Source organism: Protopterus annectens, chromosome 11.part0, assembly GCF_019279795.1.
Source record: "Protopterus annectens isolate FY-2018-M chromosome 11.part0, PAN1.0, whole genome shotgun sequence".
NCBI lineage: Eukaryota > Metazoa > Chordata > Ceratodontiformes > Protopteridae > Protopterus > Protopterus annectens.
Window position 1 is genome coordinate 702,264,988 of NC_056745.1, and position 16,318 is coordinate 702,281,305.

General features: G+C 39.1%; 1 protein-coding gene across 4 annotated transcripts in view; it reads left to right on the top strand.

Annotated features, from left to right (window-relative positions):
• LOC122815561 (DENN domain-containing protein 5B-like) overlaps window positions 1-16,318 on the top strand; it is a 1,792,502-nt gene that overhangs the window by 1,627,886 nt on the left and 148,298 nt on the right. For all 4 annotated transcript variants that reach the window (XM_044088154.1, XM_044088155.1, XM_044088156.1 and 1 more), the window contains one exon: window positions 14,396-14,541. In XM_044088154.1, the coding sequence (XP_043944089.1) occupies window positions 14,396-14,541 (146 nt within the window). The remainder of the gene's footprint in view (window positions 1-14,395; window positions 14,542-16,318) is intronic.

Below are 16,318 nucleotides of genomic sequence, written 5' to 3' on the forward strand. Positions count from 1 at the left end.
ATCAGTGACTCGCGTATGTAACACCCCAGAATTATGCTTTAATGTAGTGCCGCCATCTGCCTTACATGTCCAAGTACCACAAACTAAGTGCCAATGTGGACCTAAGATTTGTCACGCTACTTGTTCTACTTCTAAACCATTTAGATGATAACTTAAACGCATACCAACTATGTCCTCAGAAAACTTTTGAAAATTAACCTTGGGATGAGGAATACCATCTGTAGCTCGTTTTATATCCTCTCTAGCCCAGGGACGATAAACTAAAATAGTTGGTTCTTGTCCAACATCTCCTGCTTGTGGGTTTGCAACTTGTATTAAGGGAAGAGCTTCTGAATTTTCAGAAAGTTTAATAGCCCAACGTCCTTGCCCTGCTGGTCCTGACCTTAATTGCATAGGTTGGTCTACCTGTTGCAAAGCAACTTTAGGTACTACGGGAATTTGTGGGTAAATTGGAGGGGGTCACAACATTTCCTTGAGCAGCTAATAACCCACCCTGCAGTACAGATCCCACATCTTCAGACTGATATTGAGGAGGTTCCCCCAGTATGGCAGCAGCAATTTCACCATACGGTGGGGCAGTTGCTTGCCTTTGTACTGCACAAACTGTATGCTCATCCTCCTTATGTAAAAATAAAGCTACTTTTCCACTTGGCACCAGTGATCCCTTTTGATTTATTTTCTCTTTTTCCTGACACTGTTTCTTTTATAGCTCGTTTATTTGCTTCTTCTAACCATTTTTGGGCTTGGGGAAATCCCAATTGTCTCTGCTTTTTAGTTCTAGTTCCTGCATCTCTTTTCAAATCTCTAACCAATTTTGCACAGGCATTCTTATTCAGTGTACCATCAAAATCATATTTCAACTTCCACTTCTTCAAAAATTTAACATTATTTTTGTTTAAACTTTTCATATACTTAGCATCAACATTTAAACAGGCATCACTCTCACACTTATTTTAGGACTGTATATTTTAGGACTGCATCAAAATTATTTTTACAGGGCTTATTACAAAATGGGGCTATCTTAACGGGGATCCTAACAAAATAATCTTAACAATTATTCCTACACACCCTTAACTAAAAATAAACCCCCTGTTGACAAGGTTAAATTAAATTAAAAGAAAATTGTTTTTCATCCTACCTGAACCAGATGAGACTCCGTTTCCCCTTTTGGTTCGGAAACCGTCCCTCAGATAGGGATCAGAGAGCGGCCGGCCTCTTTCCAACGACAAATCAGTCAGAGGGCTTTCCGTCGAGGGAATCTTAGGATAAGAAACCCTCACCTGCGCAGGTTTTTCGGTCACTCTGTCGGTCTGATCCGTATTTTCGTAGAGGTTTCCAGTCCGAAGGACCAAAATGTCAGAAGAAAAAATTCAAGCGAGTCACATCTGCCTCAGGTGATGAAAAACTTCTTTATTTGCAGCTAACCAGATTACAGCAGCATGTTGGCCAAGATGATCTCAATCTGATCAGCTTGTTTACTGACATCAACTTTTATACTTTCCTGTTACTAGCCAAAATAGCTTTTGTTACATTTCTAACAGTTGACAGTTGGCTATGAAAAACATCTAGGATCACAATTTACCTCAGAAAAGAATGATTTACCTCAAAACCACAGTTAGTGTAGAACGTTTACCTCAAAACCACAGTTAGTGTAGAACGTTCAAAAAGGTACAGCATACTTAGTTCAACAGTGGTAACTGGAATTTTCCACAGCCTGCATTAGTAAATTAACTCTTATTCAGAAGTATAGAAAACAGATGTTATTCAAGTTCATAAGCAAACTACATCTATCATAGATAAAGCCCATCTTTAATAAACATGGTTCAATGACCTTTTCTTACCAACACTTCTGCAAATAGCATATTCATTTTGCTAGATGGGAGAAAGAGACAAATAATAGTATGTTTTATAACTTTTTCTCTTAATACATAAGCAGTGCAAAAATGACTTGATTTTTCAATGGACTGCTGTTAGAAGGCATATTAGAGAATAATAAGATGTTACTTTTTTGGGTGGTTGTTTTGTAGTACCTGCATGGTGCCTTGATAAATACTTATTTGTTCATTTCATAGTCAATTTTGGGAGTGGTTTTGCATGTTTGCTGAACAGGGATTTGAGATCTATTTCTAGCTTTGACCAGAAGCTTTTTGATTTCATTGGAGAATTGTTGTGCAAAATGTGGCAGTATTTTTGTTTTGTGGTACTTAAAAAAAAAACACTTTAGTGACTTCCAGCATGGAACTGTATGAACTAAAGATTATTGATTTTAATAACTAGTTTAGCTTCTAGTGTCATTCAAAGGAGGTAAAGTATTTGTCAGTATAGGAGGATAGAGTCAACGGACCACATTACTTTGCCAAGGATGGTCTGTGCCTGTTCCTGATAGGCTTTCAGTTATTGGCTAAAACATTGTCGTCCCTCATACTGCCATTTGTAGGCGATGTCAAACTGACAGAGCTTTCAGTTTAACAAAATCAATCCAAGGGAATCTAAACATGTTACTTTTCAATGCCAGGAGCCTAAGCAAGAAACTCCACTCCCATCTAAGCTCTTTGCACTTTGAAGAGTGCAGACATCTGTGCAGTTACTGAGACAAGGTTTAAAACCACAGAGTGCGCCCTGACAGTGCATGGATACAGTGTCTTTCACAAATTTAGACCAGCTACTGCACAGGTAGGGATTAAAGGTGGTGATTTGATCTACATCAAAAATAAACATATCTTTAGGTTGACTAAACAGGAAGACATGCCTGAATTTCTCCATGTCCAAATTACAATAAGTAGAGTCCTGTATCGTATCCTTCCATGCTATAGATCACCAGTTATTACCCACATAACCTAGAGCTGATTCTTAGACCTACTGTAGACACTTACCATTCAGTCCAATTCCATGTTCATGGGGGACTTTAATTACCCCTCTATAAACTGGACATCCTACAATGACCCCTAACTTGCAGGACCAGAGATTACTGGATTTTGTAAACACAATTAGTCCATTTGCCCACAAGGGGTGTACACTTAATGGATCTGTTACTCATATATATATCAAAGAACACTGCACCCCCAAATGTAGTGTCCCCTCTAGTAAGGTCAGACCCATAAAGCTATCTCCTAAGTAAAAATTAAGGCTGTGACCCCAACAAACCCTGTAATAGTTAGAAACTGCTCTAAATTAAAGTGCCTATTATAAAGAGATTATCTGGCAAAATTTATAGCCCCTGCAAATCTGGAGAACACAGCTGCCCATGCAGAATTGTACACGGAAATCTTGTGCAGTCATGTTAGTAGATGCCTAAAGACAGCTATGCTTACCAGAAACAAGCCCAGAACAAACTTGCAATCCAAACATAAACAGAGTACAACAAACAGAAAAAGTCATATGAGAAATTAGGAAGTACAATGTCCAGCAGTATAAAAACTCTCTTATCAGGTTAAACAAACAACTAAGAGGGCAAATTAAGTCTACCAAAGCCAATTTTGAGGTAAAGATAGCCTCCCAGACCAAGGACAAGGACAATTGCAAGGTTTTCTTTAGCTAGGATTCTGATGAAGTCGATGTATCGTAGATGAAAGCGCGCTCAATCCCAGTTCTGTGTTTGTGGCTGTATTCTGTTTAATTATTAAACTATTTTTCGCTGTTTCCTGAGGAGTGGAACTGCAATTTTTGAAGCATTGCCTTGGTGCATTTGGTTGTGCTTTATTCATGTAAGCACAATTGTTGGTGTATATTTGTGGAACTGGTCGGAGGGCACCCCCTTTATGGTAAAGCCAGCGGATGTTCTGAGGTTTTCTTTAGCTATGTACAAAACCTCAGATGGTACACAACAATGTGCAGAACTGGTTGTTAATGGAGGTACTTATATGGAGCCAGCAGATGTAGCAAATCTGGTGGTCACCAAATTCAATTCCAGTTTTACCCCCTCTTCCCCAGCTAATACCATCAAACCTAACCCCTTCCCAACTGTCATTAGGGAGCAGGTCCTAAATGTGGTCTCTAAAGCGAAGAGCACTGCATCAGTGGGCCCTGATAATATCCCAGAAAGCCTTCTAAATAACCTGAAGCATGACCTATATGGACCACTGGAGTCATTATTTAACCACAGCCTCCAGACAGGCTTTGTGCCACATGAATGGTCATCCCTCTGCACAAGTGTGTTCCATCAAAGGACTGTGGGAACAACTAACCCATAAGTCTGACTAATCTCGTATGCAAAGCCATGGAAAGAATAATCATGGATACAGAGGTGTAACTGGCTTTTAGAACACCTAGGGCTGTTTGCCAAAGTGGCACTGTGCCCCCCCCCCCAACTCTTCATTTGAAGAGGAAAAAGAAAGTCTAATCTGATAGACTGCTGTCAGCAGTCTAAAGGCAGGTACAAGCCCCCTCCCTGAGTCAGCTCTTCTGACAGACTGCCTCATCCCTGCCATAGCAAGACAAAAAAAAAAAAAGTCTGCCCAACTTACTGACTCTCCAGCCAGCCAGATATGCACACACACTGCACAATGCACCAGGTCTTTAGTGGAAGAACCATAAATAAAATGGTAAATTTTAAGTCTATTGCTAAAGCTTACCACATACAAATTGCTATTGCTTTGAAATCACTTTTCTGTACCGGCATTCAGAAATGCCAGTACAGAAAGACAAATGCAGGAACTGCACTTCAGGGTTGCATCCTTTAACAACTTGCAACCAGTGCAGCTGCCCCCTTCACACCGCTCTTTCTATGCTAGTGCATGGACATGATTAATAATGCCATAAGAAACCTCTAGACACTGGATCTGACCCACTTCGGCTTCGTCAAAGCCAGACCAGTCCTACTAAACCTGACTTTGAAAAAATCACCAAGGCAATGGATGAAACAAAAAGGTGCATATTACCTACCTTCACCTGGCTAATGCATTTGATATTCTGCTCAGGCATTGTAAATGAACTCTCAGGATTAGGCATTAACCTCTATGTTACACTCTGGGTAGCTAGCTGCCTCTCAGATAAGACCCAGGAAGTCAGGATAGGATAAACCACATCCATAAATAGGCCTGTCATTAGCAGAGTCTCTCAGGGGTCTGTGCTGGGCCCACCCCTTGGAAATCAAAACCAATGTTAAAGGTCTCTGGCTAACCCAACTTTGCAAATAACTGCAAACTAATTACAGTCATAGAATCTTCCCGCGACACTAACATCCTACAAGAAGGACTAACACAGACAAATGACTGGTGCCAGAGCCATGGCTTAAAACTCCACGCCAAGAAATGCATAGCAGTACCCTTTGGGAGGTTGGCCACACTAAAGCGACCTTATTGATAACACTCTTCCAAGAGTGGACCCAGTAGTCAGGGATTTGGGTATGTATGTTCTCAACTTATAAGCAAGGGCATCTATGTCAAAGGAGGTCATAGTTCCTCTGAATGCAGCCCTCATCAGACCCGTCATTCAGTTCATCTTCCCCCTTTGGTATGTACCTGACCAGACACATACAGGAACTGAAATGTCCACAGATGTTCCTCACAAAAAAATCCAGGGTGTAAACAACATGTCCTTTGCAGATTACCTCAAAGATCTATCTCTGTTCTCTGTTTCCTACTGACTGTTGAGGGGCGATCTGTGTCTGGCATACAAAGCACCATGGATCCTGCCCTGGTAGATCTTTTGCACATCCACAAAAAACAATATCACAAGAACTACTCAATCTAGGCACTTGATCCTTGCTTGCAACATAAATAGAACATGTTGAAGGGACAGGTATGTGTCTTAGAGAATTCCCCACCTTTGGAACAGGCTTCCCATCCATGTGTTTCTCTAACCCTGTTCAAGCATAACCTCAACCAGTGGGTGGTAAATCTGAAATTCACCCTATGTCTAGCAACCATATCTCTAATGGACAAAGGTAGTCTGTAAATCATACCACCCCATAAAAATGACCTGTAAGGCTTAAAGTTGTGGGATGCATTTAGGATACATGGCTAAGTTTATAAAAGCCCCAGTGGTTGTTAGCCTAGTATACATCTATGAGCACTTGGAAAACAATGTTGTAACAATTTAAAAAAAACACTGTAGTGTCTTCTAGCATGAAGCAATTAAAAAAAATGTTTTTGCTGGTAGGATTTCCATAAGTTGCCACTGTCTTCACCGTAGCTCTAATTTCAGAGATGGTGTCTCGATGACAGTGCTTCCAAACAGGCATTCAGTACAGAGATGCTAATTCATTAACTGGTTTTCAGAGGGGAAGTATTGAAAAGTGCACTGCATTATCAAAAGATGGAATAGTTAACTGCACTGGTCAGGAGCAGGACAGAGCAGCTGATGGCCAGCTCACATATCCCAATGGGAAGCTGTCAGGTAAAAGTCCATATCAGGGGCACATACCAGGTAGAATCAAAGAGGAAAAACCCAGATGATCCCAAAGCTTTTCAGGTGACAAGCTACCTTGTAGAGCTCACTACTGTAGTTAGCTAGGAGAAGTGCAGCATGGAAGTACGTTCCATGCATTTGTAATGTAATAGGCATTGTCTGTCACTTAGCCACCCAGCAAACAGGCGAAGATGTTTGCACATTTCAAAAATCTGAGCCAGCTGTAGAAGAGGGCCTACTACCTCCACTCCCACCCCCAGCGCAATTTCCATATCTACTGTCTGGAAATGAGATAAAATTATGGAAAATGTATCCTCCCTGGTAGTGAGGGATAGCCCCATTAAGGGATGCTGTGAGGTGCTAGTGCAAGGCAGGATGAATAAAGTGGCTCATTGGTTTGCCAAGGGAGACATTTTGCTCATTCTGTTTATGCCCCCCCAAAAAAAGTTATAGTTACATTTATAAGGGGTGACAACTTGTTTCAATTAGATGGTCATAGATGTTTAGGCAAAGATGTTTTAAGGATTTTCTTTTAATAATATAGTGGTAGGTGAGCATAACATTCTGCTAAACTACCTGATGATATGCATAGTGGCTCCATGACATCTGAGATTACCAGTCATAAATGCAGTCATGTAAGAGCAACATTTGCAAGGAAAAAGTGACATTTGAAAATAAGAAAAAAATATTGCAGTCCTCCAGCTCTCCTGGTGTGTGTGTGTGTGTGTGTGTGTGTGTGTGTGTGTGTGTGTGTGTGTGTGTGTGTATGTAGTCCTCCAGCTCTCCTGGTGTGTGTGTGTAGTCCTCCAGCTCTCCTGGTGTGTGTGTGTGAAACTGGGTGAGTGTGCATTTGTGTTTGTGTGTGTTTGTATGTATTTTATATGCTATATATATATATATATATATATATATATATATATATATATGTATGTATGTATATATATATATATATATATATATGTACACACACACACACACACACACACACACACACACACACATATAATCCCCTTCGGAAGATAGAAGTTTCTGAAAGTCGAACTTCATATGGTTGAGACCATATGATTGATTTACCAAAATGTTGAAGCTTCTGTATGGAGATCATGGTACAGTGGGGATCAGGGAATTCACCCTTTTCGCCACTGTAGTGCAATCTTGAAGTTAGTATTTGTAATATGGAGGAGGGAGCTTACCACACTACAAAAGTATAGATTTTTGCTGTTTTGTCTATTTAAACTTTTCAAAAAGTCGATCATGTGGTCTCAACCATGTGAAGTTCAATTTTCTGAAAAGTTGACATTATGACTAGATCTATATATACATACGTACATGTACATACATATATACATGTCTATCTATCTATCTATATATATATATATATATATATATATATATTATATATAGATATAGATATGTATTTGTGTGTGTGTGTGTGTGTGTGTATATATATATATATATATATATATATATATATATAGACACATGTATATACATATGTATGCACATAAATGCAAAAGGCTTTTCTTTAGTACACATTCTGGAAGTATAATCCACAGTGAATGATAGTTTATGCGATCAGCAACCATGCCGAATGGCGTTAATATACTTAAGTAACAGTATGGCATTGAGGGAGTTGTTGATAATAAAAACCTTTTGTATTTTGTGTGTGTTTGTTTTTTTTATTGATTTATGTTTTTACTTAAAATTTCTAAGAGGTTTTCTGCACTCCATTAACATTTTGTAAATTAAGTGTGAGAGGTATTGTTGCTGCTGATTTGCATTTTATGGGAAATTTCTACTTTTTTTTCCAAATTAGTGTGACCATGGACTTGGTATATTTAAGTTTGTGGGGGGGGGGTAGGGTCTTTCTGCCAACACGGGAGGAGTAGGGAGACCTGCCCCATGTGAAAACAGTTTATTTAGTGCTTTGTTTGGATTGATATGATTTTCTGTCAAAAGAAAATATTTTTGGGGTTTGTTTTTTCATTTTTTTGCTGTTTGGCATTTTCTCTGTTAGCTTACTGAATCTACTAACTCTGGACTTGCAGTGTCTTAGGAAAAGGAGAGATCCCCAAGATACTCCAATCCTGGAGTCCTATTTGTGACTGCATATTAGAGTGCTGATCGTTAATTTTCAAATTTAATCCATAAATTCTTTGTAATCAGCTATGGCATCTCAGATTTCTAGCTTTATTAACTTTCCACGGAGAAGAGCATATTTCTCAACTATCCTGATTTTTTTGTCTCCTATTTTTGGTCTGTTCCTCATAAAATTTGTGGTTTTCTTCCAAACCACTGAGGCTTGAAGTCACTAAATGTTGACATATATTTGAGTTTTAGATTTCATATCTTTCTGAAAATGCATGCTAGCACAAATCCTGTTATTCTAGCAACTTACTAATTTTGTAAGAGCAATATTTAAACATTGTCCCTATTTTTGGGCCTTTGTCCGCCCATTATTTTAGGCTTTGTCCAGATTGTCTGCAGTAAGCAGTAGAGAGCTATGGAAAAGAGAACCAAAATCACCTAATGGTGGACTATTTTTTTATTTGGCACATTTATTCTCCTTGGAAAGGTTGGCATGTGTGCTTGTCCACATAAGTTGAATTTAAGGTGAGAAAATGAGATTGAATTGTTTTTTTCCAAACAGTGCAGTGTTCATATTTCATAATGTTAGCCTTTCTTGAGTTACATAATTGGAACCCCAGAGAAGTGATTCTACTATCGAAGTAGTATAGATTAAAGAAGTAGAGACAGCTTCTCTGAGTTTGGCAGCATACCTGTCAACCATACAGAATTCCTCAGTATTTACTGGTTTTGAGGGCAAAGTAATGGAGTGCCATGAATTCCCAAGTGGCCCCTTTAATTCCCAATTTTTTATTTTTTTTTAATACAAGTTTAAACTTATGGCTGATGTCACTACACATTGCCATTGTGCAGGGCTGTGTGTGTTGGCATCAGCTTCGTGAGGCAGACTGCAGCCTATCGGACTCAGTAGGACTGTTAATTGGAATAACAGCAATTAACTTCGACTTCTGTTGCAGTAGAATCCGTCAGTCTGCCCAGCACCCACCCGTCTGCACTCTGCAGAATGAAAGAATTTACTTTCTCTGGCTCTTCTGGTGGCTCGACCTTCAGGTAAGTAAAAAAAGTGCATAGCATATGTATGCCTAACAGAAAGTGCAGCAAAGGAATCGGAAACGATTCTGCAATCTGCTGCAGCCTGCACACTTCACTTGGCACTTCTTTTATTGTTAAAATAAAAGTAGTTATAGCGGCACTTTCGTGTGATGGATGTGATGTGTGTGAGTGAGTGTGAGATCAGTAGCTGGACTGCTTTAAGTGATTCTTAATCGTTTTCCTAGCTCGAGCATTATTCATTTCAGATCTGTGAACCAGAAGCTGACACAATCTGCTTGTTGGATGATGATTTGGATGGAGAATGTGCTGGCAATGAGAAGTTTCCTAAAAGGAAGATGTGCCTGTGTGCGTGATCAGTTGATAAGATATTAAAATTGCTGAATTACTACAGCTGTACAACGAGACTTGCTTTCTTAAAATATTACCAAAAATGGATGTAACATACAAGTCGTCACTGGAAGCATTTTGTACAAGTATATTTTTTAACAGTATAAAAAAAAATCTACTATATTATACTTGCAGTTGCAAACCATTGCCTTTAGATACCTAACAGGCTGTAGCACAAAGCCACATATTCGCTGGCATTCTGAATGTATGCACAGTGAAATGTAAATAGCCTCACACCCAAAGCTGTTTTTATTCTCTTCTAGCCTAGCATTTTTTCAGAAATGTTTGATAATGTTGAGATTGTAGAGCCAGGCTTGCTTTGTTTACTTCTTTGATTGGGACAAACCTGCATAAAGGTCCACTTAGATCACTGTTCTATTCAAGTTAATAATAATAAAAAAAAAAAAAAAATCAAATACATGGATAAGTTGAGGGCAGGTAGACAGTTACATGTTAGGCTGAAAGTGGGGAGCCTCTTTAATATTTTTCAGATATAGTCTGTGATGGATATCAAATCTGTAATTTAAGATCAGGTTAAACCTAAGCTTTCAGGATAGCTGTACAGAAGAGATGCTTTAATTTCAGCTCTTCCATGGTGGTCTAGCGGTAGTATTGTTGCCTCACAGCAAGAGGTTCTCCCGTTCGATTCTCGGATGGTGTGCGGAGAGTGTCTTCTGTGTGGAGTCTGCATGTCCTCCCCGCGGTTGGGTGGGCGTTCGAAAGACATGCGTAAATGGGCATGCCTTCGTTGAAGGTTGAATGTCGAGCTGGCACCTTGGCTTTCGTCAAATCCACTGCCAGTCATTAGCGGACCAGAGTTCCGCTGTGGCAACCCCTAACAGGGAAAAGCCAAAAGACAACAACAACTGCATGGTAAAGACCCAGCCCCTGTTGCATGACACCTGCAGCTAACTGAATATTTAAAGTAATAGTAGTTGAATACACAGTATGTGGCACAATAAACCTAGAAACCGTTCCACTAATATGTTCAATTGTTTAAGTATTTATAGAGTTAATTATACTACAGCTGTAAGTATGAGCCATGTACTAGTTAAACTGAAATTGAATCTTATTAATACTATTCATTCTTGAGTGTATGGAATTGCTGGAACAGTTATATTACATAGGCAGCTTACAACTGCCCATATGTTGGTGGTTGCCATCATACTTCTCAACTTCCTAACACACGGAATCTGGATAAAGCCTTAAATAATGAGGGGAGACCCAAAAATAGGGACAGATTTCAAATATTTTTCTTGTAAACTTAGAATGTTGTTAGAATAACAGTTTATTAGCAGTTAATTTTATTTTTATAAAAATAATTGCATTTTAGTTTTATACAAGTTCAAAGTTTGATACAAGCTCAAATGTTAATATAAAACACTATTGTTCTGGTTATATTTTGTGTTTAATATTTTGTCTGTTCTTCAATTTGCATTTGAATGTTGGTATCCCACAATCCTAATGGGGTGGGCATGGTTACATAATTATGTATGCAAATTTTATGCTAATCCAGATTCTTGGCCAGTTGTACCTACTTTTCATGGACCTTTGTCCAGATATTTCATGTTTCCAGGTTGAGATGTATGTTTGGCAGTTAAGATTTATATGTGGTCTAAGATAGGGATAAGGTTGTTTACTTCTTTTTTTTTTTTCACTTACGTTTGGACTTTTACCCTATTTTCTCTTGCCTTCCTCCAAGGGGCAAGAGGTATCCATCACCAGTCTGAGAGAGATCTGCGATGCATTCATTCCTGTTTGGGATTCTGAGTGAACCATTCATTCCCCTGAGGACAAAAAGAAGGGCCTTTTGTACTTGAGGAGGACCTCTCCCAATCACAAACCTCACACCTTGCAGCCCCTTCACCCCAACTTAGCTACTCCTTTGGACTAAGTTACCTGGTTTGAAATAGATGTTAGTGGGATAACAGTATATATTGCACTGTTACTAGGAATGAACTCTGTGTGGTTATTGACATTGAAGCTACTGTCTGCCTTCAGCCAGATGCCAGAGTATAATTGAGGCATCAAGAGATTTTCCTCTTGACAATGTCTTTTCATGACATGTTGACCCCTTTTTCACCATTTGGTAGTGACTGCTCTCAGATGCTTGTCCCTTTTGTTCCTTGGATTCACAGCTGTTGGACTGCCAATTAACAGCATTTTTTCAGCCCGTTGGATATTTACATAACATATGTATTTAGAGTTCACTTAAACATGTATGTCTTCCCATTGTAGGTTTCCAGGGAACAGGCCTAATATTTGTCTAATTGACTAGTGATGATCATTCTACAAGTTTCCTTGTAGAATTATTTTCTTGTTTAAATATTTTCTGCATCAGTGCCAGAGCGTTTACCAGTTTCCTTCTTTTTGTTCCCCTTGCTGCTTTTAATAGAGGATTCAGGATTCTGGTAAATGATCTAAGGAAGCTAACAGAAGTGTTTGTCTGACTCCAGCTAAGTCCCCCTTTTCTGGCATAAACTGAGGAATCAAACTCCTCAGAACAGTTGCAGTGAATAACTCCTTCTGCACTAATCCTTCATTGAATGATTATGATGAAATGATTACTGCGTGAAGGCTAACTACTTGACACAGTAGTTATTTAATTTCTGTTTTCGATTATCTTCTGTACTTTATCTGCTTTTTGTTTTGATAGTGGTAGTGTCTACAGCATCCAGACAGGTAGCATGCTTCCTGCAGCAGACTGGTGTACTGAGAAAGTGAAAGTCATTTGACATCATTCATGCCCACAAAATGTACAGTGATGCACTGTGCATACTTCTTTTCTCCGAAGATATGCCCTTTGTACAGAATTTCCTTCTTATGCATACTACTGAAGTGATGTGTTTATCTTTTTGTTATGTTACCTTTCCCTGATAGGGACAGTACTGAAGTCCAGCTTCTGGCCACCCTCCAAACAACTGCTATTCATTCTTAAGCCCACTTTACCTATAAAGTAAGTGCTAAGAAATTATCCTTTGAGAGGCTACACTAGATTAACTTAATTTCTCACAAAATGAAACCAAAAAATGTTGTGATTGAATGATAAATGTAGTTACTTATGTATAGCCAGCTTCATTGTGATCCTTCTTTTCCTTACAAGTCCATGAGATTACTGCCATTTCCATTTAAGTATGAATGAATCAGTTTTAAAGTTAACTTATTTTGGCCTCTTTTGCCATTGGTAGGATCAAGTTCCCATATGAAAAATCCAATAGTATGCAGACTTGGATGGATACCTTCGCCAGCGTGTTGCCTAAAGCAATTGCATGCTTACCCCCAGGTGAAGGGAATATTGAAGTAGGTTACAGCACAGACCCAGCCAGTGTATGATGGTGGTGTTTCCTACTACATTAGCTCTTGTTTCTGGCAGAAAGTGAAGAAGGGGTCAGAACGGGCTGTGAGTAAAGGAACAGGTGTAGAATGTAATTTGTAGCGGAGCACAAAATGTACAATTTAAATATAGGGGGGCTTATTACCAGTTAAAAAGCACCCGTTGTCATGTGTAGGACAGCCTGTACAAAATGAAAATTACCTTTATTGGACTGGTTACATTTCCAGTATGTAGATGTGGGTCATAAACAGAAAAAGGGCACATTTATGTTGTTGAGTTTAAAATGGCTGTGGTTAGAATAAGTTCATCCAGCTAGTGAAATCTGAGCAGCTCAATAATTCAGCCAATTCATATGATCATGAAACATACTTCCTGATGTAAGCTAACATGGATACTTTGGTTTTGTAATATTTGGTACATAACAGTACTCTTAACCTGAGTTCAGTAATGAGAAATAGTAAACTCATATTCTTTACTGTTCTATCTTGCCTGACCTGGTCCATCAGTCCTGACTATGGCCTAGGAGGCCCACATTTGTTTAGTGTCTGGCACATGATGGAAATGGCAAGGGAGGATAGAAATTCTCATCCTTTGGGGGTGGAGCATACTACGCAAATTTATCTGAAGTCCTGGTGGATGTGAGGTCTTAGTGAAGATCACCAAGCTAGGATGTATGGGTGAGTTGAGGATGTACAGCATGCCCTCACAGACCACACTGGAGATGTTAGCATATTTGAGAAGGGGTAAGGCTTATAAAAGTTATTTTGCCAGTGTATATGATGCTGTTAGCTCTGCTCTGAAGCACCTCTCCTTCACCATCAATGACTGCCTTAGCTGAGGGGTAGGTTAATGCCAGTGATACCTGATATTCCCCAGTCCCCTTCCCTTATATCAGATGGTATCAGATGGTGGGCAGGATTCACGAGAGAGCAGTTGACCTAGCTGATGGTCAGCTGGGCAGGGAACAAAAAAAAATTTATCTTGGCCAATATAATTTTTTTTTATTTTGTTAAGGAATAAGTTTTTCAGGAAATGAGAATGTTTATTTTATAAAGGATGATATTAGGAAGAAAAAAGACAGAGTAAGGCCTGCAGTAAAAACACTGAAATGTTATTGTAATATCAGTTCAGTAGATTTAAGCAATCTTGCAGTGCTTGATTTTTTTCCTCCCATTTTTCTTCCAGTAATCCCTTATAGGTCAATGATAATCCCCATCAAAAAGCTCAGCAATGCCATCACCACCTCAAACCTGTGGATCTGTGTCTCAGGCGAACTTGGAGACAGTGGAGTGATGCAGATACCAAAGAACAGTCTTGAAATGACCTTTGAGGTTAGTCCCTGTGATATGCTGTCATTGCTGTAACCTTTTCATCTGCTGAATTAACTGTTCTAATCTTGTCCTCAATGTTTTGACAGTCATAATGCACCAACATTGACTCTCTGCTGATGTGGTTTTAGTCTGCAGTGTTTCTTTTTATATGTGGCATTTTCTTAAGGAGAATGCATAGTTCATTGTGTTCATTATACTTCTTTGGACACTGAATATCATTCTTCTTGCATTACGTAAAATGGCCTAAACACTGTGTGTTTTGCCACAGTCGGAAGTCTTGATGCAGACTTGAGTGCCATAGGATGACCAACAGCAGCTCTTTATTCATTTGTGAGAGGCTGTTGCAGTACAGAGCATCTCTTTGTCCAGTTTCGGGCTACATTTGAGTCAAAAGTTAATAACTTTGCAGACCATTAAAAGATTCTTATTTTCAGGTAATAAATATAAATAATTTGGAGGTTAAAACATATAGTGTTGACCAGCTGTTGGGGCAGTATTGCACCTTACCAGCTGTTACCAGACTAGATACCCAAAGGCTGATAAAGGAAGTGTGTGTCTTTTGGTGGTTACCTTAATCCATGTGGAAGGATTAAGGTACAGTACTAGCCATGGCTTAATAGCCTCTAATTGGTGATTGGGTGAAATACAAGTAGTGCTTTCCTTACACTTGCAGAATCCTCACTAGGTAAAGTATGCCAGTATACGTTCTGTAATGTGGAATGATGAAAATAATTAAAAGTGAAAGTAAGGATAATTTGTTTCTTTTTATTTGTTTCAGCATTGCATATAGTCTGGAATTGTGCTTCCATATTTGTATGTGGTCGTATACAAGAAAATGAAGTATAAATATCTAGTGTGGATTTAAGTAAGAATAAGCACTTTTACATCATCCTTTGTAATTGATGGCATTCCTTGGTCTGATGAAAACTGATTAGGGTAGCCTTATAAGTCAGACCCAAGTTATTAATTCTGTCTCAAGTTACAGGTGCCAATCTTCATTATTTTGAAGATGACAGCACTTCGTTGTCATGCCCAGATCTCTACTGACATAGGTTCATAGGTAGGTACTAGGCTGTTAGCCCTAGGGCCTACATAAGTCTAGCCAAATGGTACCCTGGCTTTTGCCATCCAAAAAAAATATTTTCCTGTGCCCCTGTCAAGCAGAGCCACAGAAGTGATCCCCGGGGTGAATTTCCTATCTCCCATCCAATCAAGATTTTTCTTGGAGTGCTAATGAGGAGCTTTGTTTGATATAGATAGGTAGTTTGTTCCAGAGTATGGGAAGTCTCTGGGACAGGAATCTATCCCTCCAGCATGTTCTGTTTATTGTGGTGATGAGGTGTTGGTCCCTAGAGCATGTAGCTCGGAAGGATTGGGATTTCTTTAAGTGGAGCATGTCCAACAGTTGTGGGTTTGACATAGCTGATTCCTCCCTTGCATTTTTTTGGATTGTTTAGTTTCCTCCCATATCCAAAAGACACGGTCTAGTTCAATTGACGTTCCTCAAAATTGCAGTTAGAAGGGAGGTTTGAAATGCCTCAGGAGCTTGGTAATTTTCAACGGTTACTCTTGATGGTATCTCTTTAAATTGCTGTATATTATACAGTCAAATTTGACTAAACTACTTTGGTTCCATTGTAGCAGAGTAACTTTCATAGATTTGTTAATGATAGTAAATTTTAAGAAAGATGGATGAAGACGTGGTAAATGAAGACAATATATAGTCAACCATACATATGTGGCTCTGTGTGAGCAAGAAGTCACTGACAAGAAAAAT